Raw genomic sequence first — 22,750 nt, 5'->3', positions numbered from 1 at the left:
TTGTTTTCTTTGTTTAATTTAGCGAGAAAAGCAATTTATTTCGATTAGCAATCAATAAATCACATGATTTCATTCATAACATGTAAACAACATTAATGAAAATGTAAAATTTAAAAATAAAAGAAAAAAATATACCCATTGTTCGTAGTTATAATTACAACAAATTAACACGAAACAGTTTATAGTGATAACAACTTAATAGATATGTCAATCTTCAACAATTTAAATCAGTTTTCTAGCTCTTTACGCATCCATCTAGCCTTTGAATCTGTAGGTTTTGAAAAAAATGATGGTATCAGTATGAAATTTTTTGATAAATTATCATATATCGTATCAACCTCTTCTTCTGAGAAGCCAGGAATATTTGTTAACTCAAACATCAGTTCAGTATACATATTTCAAATTTTCTTTGGAGATGTTATTGAGCTCTTGATAGCGCTAGCAACTTCATTCACACTATCAACCATCAAACAAATACACTCATGGATATTTTGATTGATAGCATATGTCTTAGACTTCCTTTTTATGCCACCTCCTATACCAGATGAAGGCAGCGATTTCTTTGTTGTTCCAATATAATCTTTTATAACTTGCATATCTGACAACTCAGTAGCCATTGATCCATCCGCACCAACATCCGTAAATTATGAGGGTTCATCATCGCTTAAATGTATTTGTTGTGTTCAAGTGGAGTTTGAGAATTTCCATATTTTGCCCACTCTCCAGTTGCATGTCCAAGACCACTTACTATCTCCAACTCTATATAATTTGCAATTGCAATATTTAAATAAGCAGCATCCTTGGGAAAAGCCTGTGATGAATAAAAAATAAGTTGTTGACCCCAAAATATCAATTTAAATGATGTGCTTAAAGTAATACCTGAATATGTGATGCATACTCTTCTTGACCCATCACTATCATTTTTTTGTTTCATCCCAAGATACACCTGATTTTCGTTTCAACTCTTGAATGTGAATCCACACACATGTTTGATGCCTTATTTGGTTCTTGCATTGCTCACCCGTCACCTCTATTCCAAACTTCTCTTTCATTTTCTGGGCTGCACCTTGATACACAGAGTCTTTGAATCCTTGGGCACTTCGCATATTTGCATTTACATATTCCATCATTATTTGAAGCAATACAGTTATCCACACAGGATTTAAGCTTCATAAAAAAATTTTCTCTTGGGCTTCGAATTACCGTTCATCTCTGTTTGTGACGAATTCATTCTCCCTTTACATAAAATATGATAAATACATGTATGTCCTGAACAAAAAGGTGCTAGTGTAGTATACGTTTTCCATCATATATCTTCAGCACAAATAAACATTTTGTGATATGCTAGATTTTTTAAAACAAATTCAGCTTAAATAATTTCTAAAACAGGGTCTTAAAATTGTTCTGCAGCACTTAGAAGAAAAAAAAATTATTGTAACATCCGAGCTAATTTCTCTAAATGATAGAGCATAAATTTATCATTATAATGAAAACCACAAAGTAGAAATTAGTAAGTTACATGTAAATTCATAAAAAAATAAATTAACAAATCTAATATCCATCATTTGGCAGTACGACAACAAAACTGTTCACAATGGAGAGAAAAATACATATACTTTGATGAAAAATAATAAGGAGTTTACTCTTCATCCACAAAAGAATGTGCCGGATTCACCCGTCAAGAAAAACACAGTTGCCAAAATTACTTCTCCTGAATTGCTTTTAAATGATAATGATTTGAAACATTTTGAGGTTGCTTATTTGGTCTTGGGAAAAGAATCTGATACTGTTTTATTGGATGAATTTTCTGATATAACTTCTGATGATTTTTCAATTGGATTGCATCAAAATCATATTGACTTGATTCCTGGAGCTTTTTTGCCTAACCTTCCTCAGTATAGGATGAGTCCAACTAAGCATGCTGAACTTTTTAAACAAGAATCTGAACTGCTGGAAAAAGGTTTAATCCAAGAAAGTCCGAGTCCTTGTGCTGTGCCTGCTTTGATAACTCCAAAAAAGGATAGAATATGGAGGATCTGTGTGGATGACATGCTTGATATGCTGAGTGATGTCTTTTGGTCTTTCAAATACCTCGAGTACTATTATGAGAACTATGAATCATATTTTGACACCTCTCATTGGAAAGTTTGTTATTTTAAAGAGATTGTTCGCCTTCACGGTATCCCTCGAACTTTTACTTCTGATCATGACACTAGGTTTTTAAGTTACTTTTGGAGAACTCTGTGGGCTAAGTTAGAAACTTCTCTTCAGTTTAGTAGTGCTTATCTTCCTCAAACTAATAAACAAACTGAAGTTGTCAATCAAAAATTTATAAAGAATTTCAGTTCTCTGATTGCTCTTATTACTGATTGTTTGAAAAAGGGAATTTTTAGATGGACACTTGAGATTATTAAAATAAAAATGAGTCAAGCTCCTATTCTTAAAGTACCAAGTTTTGAGATCATTTTTGAGGTTGATTGCAATGCTTCACATATTGGTATTGGTGCTGTTTTAAGTCAAGAAAGAAAGCCTATTGCATATTTTAGTGAAAAGCTAAATGATGTTCGATCTCGATATTATACTTATGACTTGGAATTTTATGCCATTGTTCAAGCTTTGAAATTCTGGAGATGCTATTTGATTCAACGAGAATTTATTTTAAATACTGATCATGAAGCACTTCGTTTTCTGGACACAAATGCATACCTCTTGGATCTACCTATTTATGTTGGTACTTTTAAAAAGCTAAGTCGAAAGAAATTGGGCCCCTTTCGTGTGATTTGGAAATTATGTGCTAATGCTTATTTGCTAGATTTACCAGATACTGTTGGCACTTCACCTGTTTCTAATGTTTCTGACCTGTCTTTGTATGAAGGAGATTCTGACAATTTTGTAGATATTGAAACTTTACCACTCTCTGCTCCTTTGGTAAAGTCCGAAGATCAAATCGAAGATATTATTGATGTGAAGGTTATTCAAACGAGGCATGGAGAACACAAAAAGTTTTTGGCCAAATGGAGCAATCGGCCATTGACTGACTGTACCTGGATTAATGCTGCTGATCTAAAAAAGAAAAATTTGGAGCTTTTTGAACGAGTTGCTGATACGTTCTCATCAGGAGCTGAGAATTTTCCACCAGGGGAGAATTGATGAAATCAAGAATTCTGTACTTTTTATTTTGTTTGAACATTACTATATTATGTTTTCTATTTTATTTTCTTTTCTTTTTTAGCTATCCAATGATGGGAAAGCATCCAATGATCATGGTAGGTAGTGCATATGGCTTCGGTAGGATCCTTTGGTTTGCTGGCTTGATTGGTCTCGGCTACTGATGGTTCTCGGTTGGTGCTGTTTTTGGAGCATTTGGTTTTGAGCTGATCTCTACAGTTGCTTGAGCTGAAGTTTAGTAGCTCATAATTATCCAAAAAGGTACATCATTATGAAGTTTACTTTTGGAGTGGCCTTGTCCCTTCCCCTTCCTTCCCTTTTTCTTCTTGTCTCTTGGAATCTCGTGGCCTATGTCTTTATTGGGTGTGTGGCTGAATTCAAAGCAATAGAAGTTATAAAGAATAGCTTTTTCCCTTGGAGGTCCATCCGGCCTTTGTTTTTCCGAACTGGAATTTTTTCCTGTTGCTGTGCTGCTCTTGAATTCTCGTGGCTCCTTGGTTCGCGTGAGATGGGCTGAATTCAACTGGGGAAGTTAATGTTTTTAATGCTAGACATTACTGTTGGCTGATATTTCCATGCATGGCCTATTTCCGAAACTTTAGTCTCCTTGGTTCCATGAAATAGCCCTTTGATTCCTGTTCTGGTTTTAATTGGGGCTGTTTTTCCGAATTGGGAGGCTTTTCCCGTTGCTGTGCCGCTTGGAAATTTCCGCCTGCCTTGGTTCCGTGAACTGCTGGGCTGTTTTTCCAAAATGTCTTTTGGAAATCTTATGAAACAAATGCTTGGGAGCTTGTAAACAATTATGAAGTAGCTTTTGGCATTCCTCTTCTTTGCCTATAAATTGGAGATGTTGTTATGAAGAATGGCAGTTGATATTTGTGAGCATATTTGCTATTAACCTGCGGGTTTATTCGGAAATCCTGCGGGCTCTTTCCAACCTTCGTTTCTCATCCCCTCCGGAAATCCTGCGGGCTCTTTCCACCCTTTCTTCTCGGGCTTCTAACCTCTTTCGTCTCTCCGCAAGTGCCACTCCATCTGTATCCTTCTTCTCAAAGTGAAGCAACTTTAGGGTGTCATATCAGAGTTGATTTGAAGCGTCTGTTGAAGAAATTGTCCAATCTTGCAGTGGTGGACCATCGGTTTGCTAGTCTTATGCACTTTACTTATTTAACCTACAAATTCGATGCATGTGAGGAACCCGCTCTGACGGTTGTCTGAGGATAGCGTCTTTTTAAGTTTCTTTATTTCTCCTAACATCTTTTGTTGTGATTGTCAAGTTTTGGGTCGTTTAAGTTTATTTAACAAAGTTTGTTTTAAGTTTTACTCTTTTGTCAGTTTTCTTTCTTGTGTGTGTTTTTTTTTTTTTTTTTTTTGTATTCAAGTGATATAGGCTCCCTATATCCCTTGTCTACATCAATAGTGGGAATTTTTATAGCAGTTGTTGCCTCCACAAACCAATGATTCTAGTTCGGCCTATCAACCAAGATGTTCAAAGTACCATTTCAGATGAAGTGATGCTTGAGAAAAATGTTGAGCACATATTTCCATGTCAAATGAAATGACAAACCTTCTTAAACTTATACCTAAATGACCAGGGAGGAAGAACAGCTGGCTCTTGAACACCTTGATGACAATCTTAACTCTCTGGGGTAGAATTCTTAGCACCCCAGGGAGTTGATGAAGTGTTGGATTTCAAACAGGCTAAAACAATTGTCTACAAAAGCTCAAATAGCCATGTCCAATAACTAGAAAGACTAATCAGACCAAAAACAGATATAAATCATGCCTACTTTCAAACATTTTAGGCCCATTTATGTTTATCGTCGAATTTTTTTATTTTTTTTATTTGAATTATTTTATTAGATGATTATCAATTTTTTATTAGAATAAGTTTAAATTTAAAATTTGTTGAAATTGGATAGGATTAGATTGCATATGTTTGACCTTATTTATGTAACCCAATTTCTGTAAGTACAGCGTGATGGCAAGTAATTTTTACTATTATATTTGAATGACCAATTCAGTTTTTTTAGTATCCAAGTTATGTACGCAAAATGCTTCAACTATGTGTTTGAAGTTTTCTCTTGTTTCTCCCCCCTCCATCAGTGAAGCGATGTCTTTCAAGATTTAAAGATGAATGAAGAAGTGACTGAAAAATAATGAGTATTACACCACAATTCAGTAACTAGAAGTCCAATAAAACCACAAAACAGATAAATCATGCCTATTTTCTAATATTTTAGTCCCATTTATGATGATGAATGAATTTATTTTAGTTTTTTTTTTTTAATTTGAATTATTTAATTAGGTGATTATCTGCTTTGAATTAGAATATATTTAAATTGAAAATTTGTTGGGAATGGATTGGATTAAGATTGCATTTATTTGTCCTTCTCTATGAAAACCCAATTACTATAAATATAAAGTGATGGCAACTAATTTTCACTATTATATTTGAATGATCGAAATTATTTGCATCCATTTAATGTTTTTAAGATCCAAATTGTGTATCTAAAATGCTCAAACCATGAATTGAAGTTTTCTCCCCTCCCCCCAAAAATCAAAAAAGTGATGTCATTCAAAATTTATAGATGAATGATGAAAGAACTGACTGGAAAATTATAACAATTATATCACAATCCATAAATTTATTGTTCTATGTTCTATAAAATGTTAAAGTACCTGAAAGCATCTATGCAAAGAAAAATTTGTGAATGGGAACCAATGAAAAGGAAAACATTGCCATCTTTCAACATGACAACTGGCGAAGCATCCACGCATGACTCAAGCAAGACCTTCCACAATTCTTGTATATGGCCTCTTCCATGCATTGTAAATTCAAGAGATACGCAACCTTGAAGTTTGGGTTTCAATAAACTTTCAGATCCTACCATAATTGAGTTGCAACGACTAAATGAACACCTCCTAGGAAGTCCGCAATTAGATAGCCATGGATCATCCATAATTGATGATAAATCACCATACGGACTAGAACGAAAATATGTAATTTTCTTAGATTCATCGCAAGATGTCAATCTTTCATTCTTTTTAGGCAGGTTCGTTATCTGACTCCCATTTAATTTCACAAGATCATGAATTCTTATTCCAGCATTTTCCTCCACTAATTCTCCAAGTAACTTGTTATTCCGAATATCTCTTGTTAATTCAAACGAACTCAGCATGCTATTGTCCACTCTTAATGTTTTCTCAAACATGACATCGGTATTAGAAAGACCTCCATTCTGCTTCAGATCCAACAAAGCTTTTATTAACCTAAATGGGCTAGGAAAGACATAAAGCAACCTCATGTCGATTCCCAAATTATATGCAACATGAGCAGCAGATATTGAGTTGCCTCCTATCATGAAGAAATCGTCATCATCTGACACATCTTCCACAGGCAGTGCAGCAAGGAATGCCTAAAACGGAAACACATCTAGAAAAATAAGTATGTGCTGCAAGATTAGCTGACTGGCATGTAGAATGCAGAAGGTGCATGCAGAGCCTACAAATATGAAGTATCATATTGATTAATCCAGTTCCATAAATAATTTCTCTATTCCGACAGAAAAATTCATCCTTTATGAAGCCATACATCCATGTCTTAGTAGTTTCGCTCGCATATTTGTTGGAACTATTGACAATCAAGTTTGGTACCCACAATCTATTTTAAAACCCATACCTGTAGTAACACGTTGTGTTCTCTGAGCATAAAATGAGAGAAAAACACTTTCAAACCATAACAATTATAGGCAAAGTCAACACTAGTAGTAAAAAATTCAACAAAAACTCTTCTACAAAAAACAAAAGAAAAACAACTAGAAACTTAACCTTCCAAAAAAACAGTACAAACACTCAGAAGTGAAAAAATCAATAATAGAGCAGAGTTTGCAAGACAAAAAACCTTATAATCAAGCAGACATAATGTGAAATAAGCTTCTTGGTAACCGGAAATACATAGAGAGAACTCAAAAACAAAAACAAGTTGGCATGGTAACCTAATAATCAATAATATGCAGAAATAAACTAATAGCGCTTCTTTTTTTCAATTTTACATTAGAACTATCAGTCCATATTTCTAGCCACGAAATGCACAAACATGCCTATGGTCAAGGTTGCCACCTAGTCACCTACTAATTCTTAAATACAATGAACAAACTGCAATCGTCAATAGAGCCAAAAATTATAGTTTTGCCAAATAAAACAAATGCTAGAAAATAAAAGAACAAAAAATAACCTTTTTGACAAGTTGCAGACGATGATTGTCAGAGATGTTTCTTTTATATTCCCTCCTAAGCTTCATTGGTGCGTATGTTGAACTTCTTAACATTGAATAATCTATCTTTCCAGAGGAAGTCTTGGGCAACATTTCTGTTCGAACAAAAATGGTGGGCAACATCGCTGGTGGTAACTTTCTTAACAACCAACTTTTGATAGAAGCAATCAACTCCTCATCATCATCTCTATTTACACAGTTTACAGCCGCTTCCAAGCACTCATCAGTTGCCCTAACAACAAAGAAAGCCTCAACATGGCAGCAATCTCCGTTTGTATTTTCAACAATCACAGCAGCATCCCTTATGGCAGGATGCTCCCTTAGCACGTTTTCAATCTCCTCCAAAGAGATACGTTGTCCTCTAACTTTAACAATACGATCTTCTCTGCCAAGGAAGACAAAATCACCACTTGGGAGACGTCTGGCCCTATCACCAGTTTTAAAATGCAATTGCGTGCAATCATCTTTTAACGTTTGTCCGGGATAAATCTCACCAATGTATCCCGCAAATAAGCACATCCCGCTAACACATATTTCACCTACATTATCTTTGCTTCGTTCACCAAGAATATCAATTCCACAATTAGATATAGGTTTTCCAATCGGCACACTGCTTAGAACTTCGGCTTCTAAAATATCTGGCATGTTTTTGCAGTCAAAGCATGCACAATCACCAGCTACCTGAAGAATGGAAAAAAGCCAGAATTAAAACAATTATGCAATATGTGACCATCGTGATAACTTATATTAATTAAGAAAAAGCAAGAAAATTAGGAAAAACAGCATGAATGAACCTCCATGTCATTCAGCATAATGATAGCCACTTTAGAATAATCAACATCATCTGTGATCGCTGGATAACTTCCTAATCAGTAGGCTTATCCTTAAGATCATTCATTTCATCAACCAAAGACAACAAACAATCAGAACACCAAAGTTTTAATTTAAGTCTCTTGGTCATTCGATAGAGTTGTATCCACAAAGGAAAGCAAGCCAACAAATGGAGCACATGGGATGAACATCCCAACTTGTGGAATTTTCCTCATTCTTCCACTATTGGCACTAGCAAGAGATCAAAACAAAACCGGTGTTTTTGTCCTACGACCACTTGGCGCTACCAATTATCAGAAGCCCAGATTTATGGGAAGTGCACAACCAAGGGTGTATGGTTAAAGAATCAACAAAGCACCATAAGATGCAAATGTGCCCCCATTCTAAAGGCCAATCAATCTACAATGCCGACACAAAATCTGAAAACAAACCTCCCAATCATTACTTCATACCTCGTTGGTTACCTGTAATGAAGATAAATGGAGAATTCACACTTCCAAAAAGGGAATTGTATTAGCAATTTTAAGGTGGTCAATTTAATGATTTCATTTGTATTGCTTCGTAATGCTTGGTTCTGAAGGAAATAAAAGCATCCATTGAAGTCCCTTAAGGTGTAAATAAGCATGTGGGTCCAAATTAAGATGTGAAATAATACCTCTCTTTCTTCCGAGTTCCGATTCAATATCTGGTTCGATTTTCACAACCTTGATTACATGTATGTTGTTCCTTCCTCTTCAATACTTGACAATCCTTCTTGATGTGCCGTATCTTCTAACAATAAAAATAAGTCTTGTTCTTGCCAATAAAAGGTAAAACTCTTCTCAAAGGTTTTCCCTAACCAAAAAATCTTCCACCAATATTTCTTCATTCACTCCCTCAAGCTTACAATATGACCTCCTTTGTAAAAAGCAAATTATTCACATCCTCTAATTTATGACACAGAAACCAACACGAGACATGGGCACATGGTCAAAACAACTATTAAAATACCTGACATGCCATGGAAATGGTACTTTCTTTTCAAATTATCAATGTAAAATATTTAATCAAAATATCTAATTAATTTTTTCTATTAAAAAAATTTATTGCATAATGAAGTATATATCATATAGATCAAGCAAAAGAAAATTAAACTTTGCTTTAAGATCCTGAACCCTTATTCATGAAAAATAACACCAATTTTTTTTTATTATTATTGTCTGAAAATTTAATGCATATTAAAAAGGGGGATTCACAGACATGCTATTTTAAGCAACTTAATTTATGTATCTAAAATACCTAAGAGTTTCTACTTATTCATATAAAACTTAAAACTCCCTAATAGCTTAAATCTACCACTCATGTACCTTCCATCCATGGTACATTAAAAAAATTCTCTGGTGTGAAGGGCAATAATTCAATAATAGCAAAAGCCCAATTCACGCTGACAAATTCATTGGAACCAAGCTCGAGTTTATCAACCAGGGATGAAGATGAGTGTTTGGATGCCTTAGAGCTTCTCTTAGCTAGAACTACCGCAATAGCATGTTTGTAGTGCGTGGGTGTCGCAAAGCTCAATTGGGGCTAGTAACACCTAAGTGCAAGCTGGCGCCATCACAGAGCTGATGGAGAACAAATAAAGTTATATTAAATCACTATGTAATGTGCAGGGAACAAAGGTTTTTTTTTTTTTAATATGCAGGAAAGGGAGGATAATAGTGGTAATAGATATGAGTTACAAGAAAATTTTAGATGTTATATCAGTAAATATAAATTTTTAGATAATAGATATGTAAATTAAGATATTTAAAGTGACATGTATGATGTATCTAAATCCCTTAAATAAAATAAGATCCAAATTGCTAAGAAAATAAAATAAATAAAAATAACCAAAGGTATAAAATTAGGATTTAAAAAAGAAAGTTAAATCATACATGAGTGGGAAAGAAGAGAGAAACTAATCTAAAGATAAAACTGTTAGACCGGTCCAGCCGGTCCATAATGGACCAGCTTACGGACTAAACAGACAGAAGTTCCGCCTCAAGTACGCACGATCAGATCGCCTCGACATGAGAGAGTTGTTTAGGAAGGATTTTTTAGGGTATTAGAAGGGAAATTTCAAAGTAGGGGTTGTTTAGAGATTTCCTTTTGAATTGTAGGGCTTGAATTTGGTTGAAATTTGGATCTCTTAGGTTTAGGTTTTTGGGCTCTAGTGGCATCTCGAGATTTAGAAGAGATAGATCCTCCTCTCGAATAGAGGATCAATTGTATCTTATTATTTTCTTCCATTAGTTTGTATTCTTGCAATAAAATTTCAGTTTTTCTTTGATTTTCCGTTGGATTTCTAAAGATTGATCGCTATTTTTTTTCCCGAAATTGATAGGATTTACTTGAAATCTTCAAGTGTTTCATATCAAATTGGTATCAGAGCAATTTCCTCTGCTGAAATAGAAGTCTTCCTCGCTGGATTTTGCTGCATTCCGTATATGATCTTGTTGTTTTTGCTGATTGGAGATCAGAATTCGGGTCAAACTTGTTACTATTTTCTATTGGAGCCTAAATCTAGGTTCCCATGGCAGGAAAAAAAGTAGAAATGTTGGAAGGGGAGATCGGACATTGAAAATTGAAATTTCATATCTCCATGCTCAACTTTCAGATGTCAAAAGTCAAATTTCAGCCATCAACGAGAAGATGGATGGGAATTTTTCTAGCCTGGGGGAGATGTTGAAGAAAGTGCTCAAGAGCCAAACCAAAAATATTGCCATCGAACGTGCGGGAAGGTGCTGACGAACAAGGAAGTGGAGAAAATCCTAAACCAATCTGATGAAGGGAAGATCAGGAGGCGGAGACTCGGAAGAGAGACGAGAAAATACCTTCCCTAGAGCTTATTCCTAGGGAAGAACCTGGTAGAGGGTATGCGGAGAGATGTGAGGAGGAGGAGCAAGAATGAATGGGTGTTGAATTTGAGCCGAAAGGGGCAGATTTTTAAAGGGAAAGAGGAAATTATGACCGAAGGGGGGCTGAACTTGAAAGGAGATGGGTTTATTATGATCCAAGGGGTGTTGAATTTGAAAGGAGAATGTGTGAAGTTGATGAAAGGTATGGGTATGAGCGTAGAAGTGATGACTGGGACACTTGGGGAGAACCACCCCTTGGGGAATGGAAAATTATGGAGGGAACATAGGGAACGGAGGTGATCCGAGAGTGAGAAAACTGAAGATGTCAATCTTTGAGGGGGGGATGATCACAGGTGGATCTAACCTAAAAATAAGACCTTTAGGCTCCAATAGCAAACTGAAGATGTCAATCTTTCAGGTAAGATGTCAATCTTCCGTTAGTTTGCGTTCTTGCAATAAAATTCTTAATTTTCTCCGATTTTTTGTTGATTTGTGGAGATTTCTCGTTGTTTTTTTGAAATTGATAGGATTTACTTGAAATCTTCAAGTGCTTCCTATCAAAGACCTTCAAAGGCATGTCACGGCAAAGATGGAGAACATCGTGGCATGAGAAATGAAATGGTAAGACCTTCAAAAGCATGTCACGGCGAAGATGGAGAGCATAGAGCAACTAACCTAAAAATAAGACCTTCAAAGGCATGTCGCGAAGATGGAGAGCATCGTTGGCATGAGAAATGAAATGATAACACCATGATAAGCTCAACCAAGAAGACTTGGTGAAGATGGAGGCCCACCAAAGCAGTTGTGCGTTAAAGGAAACATACGATAGAAGATCACACAAGATAATGGTGACATGTGAATTTGGTAACTTGGACATGACCAAGTGAGAGTATGACTGAAACCAATCGACCCCCTATAAGAGTCAAAATGTTTTCAATGTTGAAGAGGTAATAACAAACTAAACCAAAATCTAATACTAAACCAGACCATTAACACTAAACCAAAAACAAAACAAAACAAAAAAAAGGCTTAAAATATATTATATGCATGGCATTTACATGTAAATGTGTGTCAATATCATGTAAAGCTCTATTATTGAGAAAAAATAACTCAAGCATGACTTGTCAGGAAGTTTTGGAGACCTATGAATGACTTACATGAAAGAAAAAGGCATTAAAAAATGTATGCACTTCATAGCCTTTAAGCTATGATGCACCGACACTTCTCCTCAAAGAGGCGTGCAGTGTCCGACACCGTGTCCGACACGACACTCATCCGAAACTCCTCCGACACGTGTCAGACACACCGAAAACGTGTCCGATTAAAAAATATTAAATGCAAATTGGACACACGTGTCGAACACGCGTATCTTAAATAGTTTATGAATTTTTTAAAATATAATTTCTTGTATTTTGCGGGATTTAAACTAAATTTCTTATTTTCTATCCACAACATCAAATCAACGTCCGCACTTAACACCCAATCATCGAATATTCTCATTTTAATTTCTTTTTGGCAGTGAAGGTATTTTCATCTCCTCTCTCGGTAACTGATAAATAACATCGACGCCTGACTCTCGACGCCTGAAATATTAATTGTAATTTTTTGAAACTTACCAAAAAAGCTAATGAACATGCTCGGTACCGCTCCGTACATGCTTGGTACCGCTAGGTACAAGCTCGGTACTGTTAGGTACATGCTCGGTACCGCTCAGTACATGCTCGATACAACTCGATATCTTTCCATACAAATAACCTACGAACTTTAAAAACAAGCAAAACTTCAAAATTACTCCTACCCTGACAGGTCGAACCCCACTAGAGGAGAGCCCCATTGGACCCCGAAAGACCGATATATTGTTGTATTCATGCTGTCTTATTATTGAGATATTTTGATTTCACTTCATATCAATTATAATTTCTATGTTGAAGGATAGTAGTTCAAATAGAGAATATCCATTATGATTTAGGAGGAATATAATCTTCGTCTTCTATCAAGGAAAACCTCACTTTATATGACATGTGATAATAAGATGTGGGATGTTACTGAAGATGGGTTCGAGTGCCTTGAAGATATGAGATTATTGGAGGTTGCAAATCTTTCTCTAGATGAACCAGAATTGGAAGCAATGATATTCAATGATAATGATATTAATGGTTAAAAATCAACATCTGATCCTAATTCTATCATTCCCTCTATTGAGTAGTTGGACCTTCATATTATACTAAATGGTTTTTTGCTTATATTTTTGTGGTTGTACTGATATTTTGTACTAAACATTTTTTATGTTATAAGCTAAACAAGTTATCATGAAATTGATTTATTATTCCTTGTCATTTTTAATACAATGTCGTCTTAATTTCTATATATTATATTAAAAAATTCTTATACCGTGTCCACGCCGCACCCGTGTCCTATATTTTTAAAAAATGTCGTGTCCTGTGTCAGTGTCGTGTCGTGTCCGTGTCGGTGCATCATAGCCTTTAAGTTAATCGCCTCTCTCATACAATATAGTGTCACAAAAATGCCCGTAAAAGGGAAAAAAGAGTACTAAAATAAAAAAGTTGTCTTAATTATCAATATAAATAAAATTATGAAAAACAAAATTAAACTCAATTTTTTATCTTCTTCATTCCTTCTTTAGTTTTAGTTTGTTATTTATATATATTTTTAACAAGCAATGGTCCCCATCCATCATCTTTATCCTCAATGGATTTGAAATATTTTGTGATCAAGTTTAGTATAGAAAATAATATATTATGTAGGAGAAAAAAACGTTATTTTACCATGGTCTTGATAACAAAACTAGCATTTCTTTATTTACCCAAAGAATTTTCTCTAACCAATATATTTAATTAAACAGGATCTCTTTTATTATTGGTTACAGTTTCAAAAAATGAAAATTTAACTCTTAAAATCCTATTATTGTTGTTGTAGTATTTTATTCTCAATATTATATTTAAATTTGTGAGGTCTTGACTAAATTATTTAGTCAAAAACCACAAAAAATTCATACTACATGCATTTAAAAAACTACATAAATTTTCATATCAGATAAAGGATTCTCCATTATTTTATGGTTACACTTAATTTAGAAAGTAAAAAAGACAACTTAATGATTACCCTTAAATAATCATATCCTGAATCTACTGCGTACATGCAATCATGCATCAATGTTTCAAGTGATCATTGCTTTTTCAAATTAAAATAAATAGAAAAAATGGATAAATACATTGACTGCGGGATAGTATTAGGAATAGAATAGAGTAAATTGCATATTGCAAACTTCTATGGTATAGACTTCTAGATTAAAAACTCTTGAAAAGTTTTCTTGAGAAATTGATCATCTGTTGGGCAACACCAGCAATGATGGAAGAGGACATATCAGTGCTCGCCTGCTAGGTAGACAGACAGCTTTCTAGTACCACTGCACTTGCAATTGTCTAGAACCTTCCAGAACTGTTCCAGGAAAATGATTAACAAAGAAGACGACAATACATGGGTACTTAGCAGTTAGGCTGCTTTCTGGTGCCACTGCCTTGCAATTCCCTAGAACCTTATGGAACCACATAATATGACTAATATCACTATAATAGATAACAATCACAACTCAGCTTTAAGTGGTAAAGTTAAGCATTTGGATTATTGAGCGGTAATCTATGCTATCTAGGATTTTTTTCATATTCTACCAAGTAAATAAATCATATTTACTAGAGAAATCATAATAATTTGGGAAATTCAACATATTTTTCTGGATGTAAATAAGTCACTATTTTTATTTACAAAAAAATCATTCATATGTTATCAAATTTAATAAGCATGCTTATATAAACTTCATAAATATGTTTTGAAGTTATTAAGTACCAAACTGATGAGCCTGGAATGTAGGGCGATTCCACAAGTCATTATTTCACAAACAATTAATCCTAAGAGAAGTATAGTTGCACATAACTTTGATGCAGACTTATCACCCTCTTTCCAGAGAATGAAGCTATCGTACCATTGTTTCAGGAATGATACAGCCAGATTAGTACTTGTAAGATATTGTTTTCAAAGAACCAACAATTCTGTCTGTCACTAGATCGGATAAAAATCATGATTTTTTAGCAGTGGCTGTAAAGATTTCCACAATAATTCCATCTAGAATTACAACTGACCTTATCAAACCTGGCAATTGTCATTTGAGAGTGTTAAAAATATACCAGTTCGTAACACAAGAAAAAAATCAAATTTAATAATCCAGCAAGTGAAAATTATTGTGCACCTAGGACTTCTAAACATCCAAACGAAAGATTGATTGCTTATAGCCCCAATACAACAAAGGCTAAACATAACTTAAAGTTATGTAAACTACGAACCTCTGTACTTCCATATAAATTTAAGATGGTGGTCTCCCGTAAACGATCATGCAAGTCTCTCCACAAAGATATAGCTAAGATTTCCCCACTAAGCACCAATACTTTCAGTGACTTAATAAATTGTGCGCACGGTGAAATATCAAAGGAAGGAAGAAGCTCCCTCACTAGAGATGGAACAGTGGTAAGCCTGGAAATGCCATATGCCTGAAAAGATCAAAATTGAACATAAGAAAAGCCATGAGATCGAACTTGCAAATGGCAACATAAAAATGAGCTATTACTGCAACTTAATAAAATTCACTAGTTATCATAATTGGCATGTCAAGCAAAATATGGTGCGGATTTTTAAGCCTCCATAACAGGGGGAAAGAAGGGCCAAAACTATATTGCAAGCACACGTTTCTTCATAAATCTCATTTCAACAAATTAGTTTGGTATTTGGATATCTCAGATTAGAAGACGTGAGAATGTTAATTAGTCCCACTAAAACATGGAAGTTATATATATAGTAGAACTGAGCATTTTCACAATTCCCCAACCTCAATATGCACACAAAGCTAAATCACTTATTGTTGAAATGATGAAACCCGCAACCCTCAATGCTGCTGATAATAAAGTGAACTTTAAAGATTACATAATAGCGGTGCAAACCACTTAAACTATGGGATCTAAAAATTTGTGACTAAATCCTTTGAGAGAGTTTTGCTCCAAATCAAATTTTCAAAAGGTGGATTAGATTGCAGATAAAAAACTACCCAAAAAATTACTCAATCATTTAGTGAGAACTTTAATCTAGTTCCAAATTTCCCATTGGCACAAATCCCTATGCTTAATTACCCCTTCCCAATAATGGAAGATAACTTTTAACTAAAGCTAATTGTTAGGCAGTAAGTGCATAGAGTATAATAATAGCGATTTTGGCTTAATGATTAAAAATTTTCACTACCATTAGCTTAAAGCAGATGGTGGAAGAATGATGAAAAACTTGATTAAGTCTCATGATTCCATCTTCCCAAATTACATGGACCTTAATCTACTTAGTCAGCAAAGGTAATCAGCCCAACCTAACTAAAGGATCCACAATCATGACAAATATCGTCCAAAGGATATATTAAGAGCACTATAATTCACCACTCATTGAATTTGAATCCATTAAGGACCATCCAAACTATGGTCGTGACCGTAATTTAGTAGTGACAAAAAACACCGCTTTAAAGAGCACAATTCATAACCACTAATGTTATTTGACGATAAAATCGTTAGTAAAAGGATGTGTGTCAAGTCCTTACTAGCAAAAGATCTTTTGAGAATGATCATAGTAACGCTTGCTATAACATTGACTTCTTATGAGCTAAGGTTAATCAAAACTTTGTCACATTTGGCAAACTATTATAGATGATAAATGGATGCTTGTGTTACGGTAAAGAGATTAAGTTTGCTTATAACATTTTGAATTTTATAACTTTTTTTAGAATTTTGCATTTTTTTATTTGAATTTAGGCCAAAAATGATTGAGTATGGAATTTGGAGCATTTCAAAAAATAAAATCACCTTCAGTTAAAATATATTATCAACACAACAATCATAAAGATTGGATTGTTTATATCATTAATATTTGCAATTTAATAATCTTATTTTTTGAAAGTAGACCCCTCCAATTATAATATACAAAAACCATGCACATCATAAGAGTTCTTTATTTGATTAGACTTTATTGTATTGATCTTTGTTGACTCTACCCACTTGCTTGCAGAAGACAAAGTTTAAGATGTTCAAGCCTTGTCAACTCTAAATTTTATGTCATGAACGATCGGACTTGAAAAATGGGACTTGCGAGCATGGCCTATAAGAAAAGTGGCCCGCTATAGAACGTGTGCACATGTTGATGAATTATCGATTGGATTTAAAACTATTACAAATTTCAAAAAGATTGTTCTCTTTTCAAAGTAATTGCATGATTCTTGAAGATGTGCAATTCCATGTCATTTTATGGTCGGTGCAACATTCTCTTATTTTAATTTTAAATAACTATCACTTTATTCAAATCATATACATGCATATACATGCATTTGACTTTTGTTAATTTTATATGCTTTTAAAAGATATATAAAGGACACTTCTAAAAATTTATCGCGACTCTTTTTTAGCATTGGCATGCTTATCGAAACAATTGCATGCTTCTCATTGTAGTTGCACACTTCTCAAAGCATTTGCGTGCTTCTCATAGTAGTTACACACGAATCAAGGGAGTGCACACTTCTTGATGCACTTGCACGGTGATTTTGCATGATGCACTCACATGCTTTTTTATTCATTTTTATGATACATTTGTATATATTTCGATGCACTTGACCATTTTCACTGCATTTGCACAATTCTCAATATAATAGTACGATGGATTTGCATAGTGCGCTTAAAATGATGCATTTGCACGCTTTTCAAAACATTATATTTCAGTTTGGAAGTTGTTTTATGGTATGCGTATTATTTGGAAATATTTGGATTTAATTATTAGCGTGAATATTTTACCATTAAAATATGCACAATATTTCATTTAGAACTTTTTAAAGACCACCTTTTTACCCTCTTGCATGTACGTATTATAGATTTGATGGCAAGTTTTTATAATTTAGATTATTATTGTGCATTCAAAGTAAACTTGGCTTGCTTACATATAGTCCTCATCGAATGTCCAGATAGACCCCACAAGAGCATTCCTTTACTTTCAAAATAGAGGCCCTCATTTAAACATTTTCAAGTTCAATTATACCTCACAATTTCGAGTCTTCTAAAAATCTGATGTCATATTCATGCTCGTTAGGAAAGTTGTTGGGTTCCCTATTGTCCAATTCAATGTTCAATTTGTGTTCACTTATTTTTCTTGTAGTTCATTTGAAACAACAAACATTGCATTTTAAAGTGTCCAAAATTGTTCTTATTTTGATGATTTTTGTAATTATATTTTTATTGTATTCATTTTTTCTTTTGTCACATTTGTAGTACAAAATGTTCATTTTAATTGTTCTTCCTAAGCCTTGTCATTAAATTTTTTTGTAGCATCCCAATGTCGTAAGGTCACCCACAGGGAGTGTTAGGCATTCCCACCACGCTTAAAAAAAACATGCTTTATTGGCATCAATCGCACTGCAACCAATGATCTTCAATCCTGCTATGCTTAAAAAATTGCTTATAAGCCTCATCACTTGCACGATGAAATACACAGATTTTTCCTCCACAGTGAAAAAATGCAAACAAGAACTTATGTACAAATTTCTCCACCAAGTTGAAACAACACACACAGGCACTAAAATTTGGGTGGTCATTTCCTTGCATTTTTTTCTTTGTACAAGGGGCAACTTTGTTGAAGACGTGAAACCAAGTTTTGCGAAGAGTCAAAAAATACACACTTCTCTTTTTCTTTCAATTTCTTACAATTTTTTTCTATTTTTTCTAATCTTTGTTGATGACAACTTATTAATAAACAATCTCTTGAACTTCAAAAAGAGATTTTAATTGGATGAATTACAAAATTAAAATATATATATATTTTAACGAACATAAATAACCAATTTGTGCTCAAGAATAAAAGAATCTAACATATAAAAGAACAAGCCAGCCACATAATCACAATTAAATAAATTTGTAATCGACCCTTAATCGAGCTTCTTAACGAGCTTATTCACGACCTTTTAATAATATTGTTCACAATCATAAACAAATCAAATAACAAGATATTCAAGCTTGTTCACCTATAAATGGAGTAATTATAAAAATATTCAAGCCTGTTTGATTAATTAATTAAATGATTATGATCAAGATCTAATCGTGCAAAGCTACAAGTAACTTATCAATTTTATTGGTTTATTTGCAACCATATTAAGAAGTAAGCATCTTTCTTTGAATGCATAAAAGGGGGAAAAATGTCTACATTAATTATTTTGGCATTAGAAAATAGATCCACTTGGTAATGGGCCTAATGTGGTGAAAAGAGTGAGGATTTGTTGTTTATGAAATGGAGGTGTGGTGATCACTTGGGAGGGAGTGATGGCTAAGATGGGAAAGTGATGGCTTATGTGAGGTGGATGAGAGGTGGCTCTTATATGGGACTTATTTATGGGCCTTGAGGTGGGGCCAAGGGTTGTTTGAACCTCAACAAAGAAAATAACAAAATCTACAAAAAATTTTAAAAACACCAAAGTAGCAATCCAATTCTAGGCCACCAACCTTTCAACCTTAAGATCAATCCACCAAACAAGATCCACAGAGAAGATAAACTTCTCTTGATTTAATTTAGCCAAAATTTTATCCTTAGAAAAGTTTGCAACATTTGAAAGCCCTTACATCATTCAAATTTAGGAGTGTCAAATCAACTTGATGGATTAAGTTCGAATCTAACTAACAGCTGACCTTACTCGAATCTGCTTTAGCTAAACCTTCCATGTTTATTATAAGGACCAAAAGGTTGGATCCAAACCTAACTTAACCTAAACCCACCTAAGCCGACCAGTCTAACCCATTTATCATATGGAACGTGTAACTTTTTGGATCAACATAACTCAACTATGTCAAATATGGCATGTTCACCTAAAATTATATATGTTTATTTAACAATATATTTCTAACTCTTCAAAATCGGAACCAGAACAGTAATCAAATCAATTTTGAGTTGATTTCAAGTTGTTTAGGTCAACCCAAAATCCACCCGAATAATAATTGAGTCTAAGAACTTGACCTGAATAATGATCAAGTCAAATTAAACCTAAATTTTGTTAGTCGGGTTCACACCAAGTTATCTTTTTGGGTCCTTTATTAACACTCATACTCAAATTTTTAACTAATGCAGAGAAGATTCCAAGTAATGGAGGATGTCACAACTTGAAATGTGGAAAATGACTACTTGAATTTAAGAAGATGGTGGGTTTGTTGGTTTATAACTCTTTTGCAGTTAAATTGACCTCCATCTGGCCATCGCTTGCATGAGAAATCCAAGGATGGACAAGCTTTGCACTACTCTAAGCATGTAAAGCTCAATTGGGCTTCATTGCATGAGGAATTACATCCACAAGCCAATGCATGGGCACCTTGATGTACCTTTATATATAAGGCTAACCACAGTTAGATGAAGCATACCTCACTAGTCACTACTAAACATTACCGACATATTTTAATAGTTCAATATATAATTACAACTTATGGATTAAAATATTACAATAATTAAAAATAAAATAAAAAAACTTCATGCAAATAAACAAAGCATCATGAGGTTCTTGTAATCCCCTTTCTTGTGCTGCATCATTGGGCCTCCTACATGTTAACCAAAATCATAGTTTGACTATAATTTAGAATATAAACAAAACGAGGAGCATGAAAGTATGCAGGAATCATTACATTGAAGGATCCACATAAAAGTCTTATCAACCATTGAGTGATAAATGGGAAATTTTGGAAGTAGAAAGGAAACAAATCTCATTTAAAATCTAAGATCAGTCAACACCTTAAGGAAATCAACAGTATATTCAGGATATTTCAACTCATGATAGGGAGGAATAACAAGCAAGGCACACGCCAAAATAGCACCAAGGAACTCCTGAAGATGATCAACAAAGCTGATAGACGTATTGAACAACAAAACATCCTCCTGGGATATGGGATACTGATCTTGCATCCACCAATATCTGTTAAGAAGACCTAAACATGTAAATACACCTCAGTTGAGAAATCACTGGAGAAATAAAAAAATTCAAACAAAAACAGTTGAACATTCGCAAGGTATTACAAAAATTATGTGAATAACTTTGAAATAAAATACTTGAGGTACAAGATAGAAGAGATGAACACTGTTAGCGAATTTTTCTCACTCTCATGCTAAACATTCAACCTTAAAAAAAGTATAGCCATGCCAATTATGACAAAGATATGCAACTCATCAGACTTGCCCTACAAGTGCTTTTATCTATTAACCATGGTTCTGAGGGCTATAAATCAGTGGATTGTGAATATTTTGGCCTAAATTTCAAGGGATGTCAGAAAAAGAATTTGCTCAATGGTGGCCTAGGACTGGCTGAAATCCCAGGGTTTCTTTGAAAAGCATTTGCCATAACAATGATATCAGAATTTTCTATATTGGGTAAGGATCGTTGTCGTAAATCAGTGGAGCTTATATGACACTCGAGGGTTATTGACAGACTGGTACATATTACTAGATTACACGCCCTTTCTTTGAAGAGGCTAGTATTAGAAAAGAAATGTTTAGTCCTAAAATTTTAATACCATCTTAACCCCATAAATATGAAAAACAATGCATACCTAATAGCTTATTTCCTGGTGGCTGCAAAGAATGAAAAATGGCCTAAAAAAAACTGGTGCAGTTATATTGGATTTCTTTGAATAAAGAACTGAATTTTTTGCACTATATATTGAAATGAGTAAGTTCAGAGAGAGATCTCATGGTAATGATCTACATTAGGGCCTGAAGGGCCCAATTTAAGCGAGTTGGCATCTAAGCAAAACAGAGCTGGTGGTGAAGCATCAAATTGGAAAACCTGCAATTCTGTTTTTCTTTTTATTGTTCTTTTTTTTTCTTTTTTTCTTTTTTTTTTTTATTTTTTTTAACTATAACAAGGGAGCCTCCGCAATAACTTTCAATTCACATTGTCCAATTCCTGAGTATGTTTGCCGTTATAGCCAAAAAAAACATCCACCAATATGAAAGAATAATATTGTTTAGTCAACTCCCACGTGATCATCTTGAATAGTTGTGAAGTATTCATTCCTGAGTTTGCTACAAGCTCGCATTACTTATATTATTTCCAAGGTTCACAAAAAGAAGAGAGCCTGAAAGCCTCAAAGAATGAATGTTGGGGAATATTTTGTAATAGAACTAATGTTTTGTAAATAAAGTTAGCAAAAAGCAGGCATAACCTATGGTGTAACTGATCGATCCATAAATAAGTTTAAGATTATATAGATTTAACCAATATCATTTGTTTTAGGATGCTCTTGTGTTTGAATAAATAATTTTAGAGAGAAGTTCATGAATGAAGAAGTTAAGCTTTGAGGAACATAAGTACCACCTCAATGTTTCGGAATCACCACCTCGGTGTATATGGTTTAGTCAATTTTGTACATACATACTTATACATGATGCAGCACAATGTGATCATAAAAATAAATGCACAGACTAAAACAACGATGCTTGTTGTAATGCTGTGTATAAATGTATTTTGTGACTAAATGCTCGG

The 22,750-nt window shown here is 34.1% G+C and overlaps 1 protein-coding gene across 1 annotated transcript in view; it reads right to left on the bottom strand.

Moving 5' to 3' along the window:
• Nucleotides 1–22,750, bottom strand: part of LOC110107712 (putative acyl-activating enzyme 19) — a gene marked incomplete at its 3' end in the record, with an annotated part of 45,575 nt that overhangs the window by 20,040 nt on the left and 2,785 nt on the right. The window contains 4 exon segments of the mRNA XM_020838057.2: nucleotides 5,851–6,587; nucleotides 7,406–8,125; nucleotides 15,510–15,713; nucleotides 21,004–21,197. Of these exon segments, the coding sequence (XP_020693716.1) occupies nucleotides 5,851–6,587; nucleotides 7,406–8,125; nucleotides 15,510–15,713; nucleotides 21,004–21,197 (1,855 nt within the window).

This window comes from Dendrobium catenatum, unplaced genomic scaffold (genome assembly GCF_001605985.2).
Source record: "Dendrobium catenatum unplaced genomic scaffold, ASM160598v2 original_scaffold_56042, whole genome shotgun sequence".
Classification (NCBI taxonomy): Eukaryota; Viridiplantae; Streptophyta; class Magnoliopsida; order Asparagales; family Orchidaceae; genus Dendrobium; species Dendrobium catenatum.
Note: the sequence above shows the minus strand (reverse complement) of the source record. Positions and strands in the feature narration are given on the sequence as shown.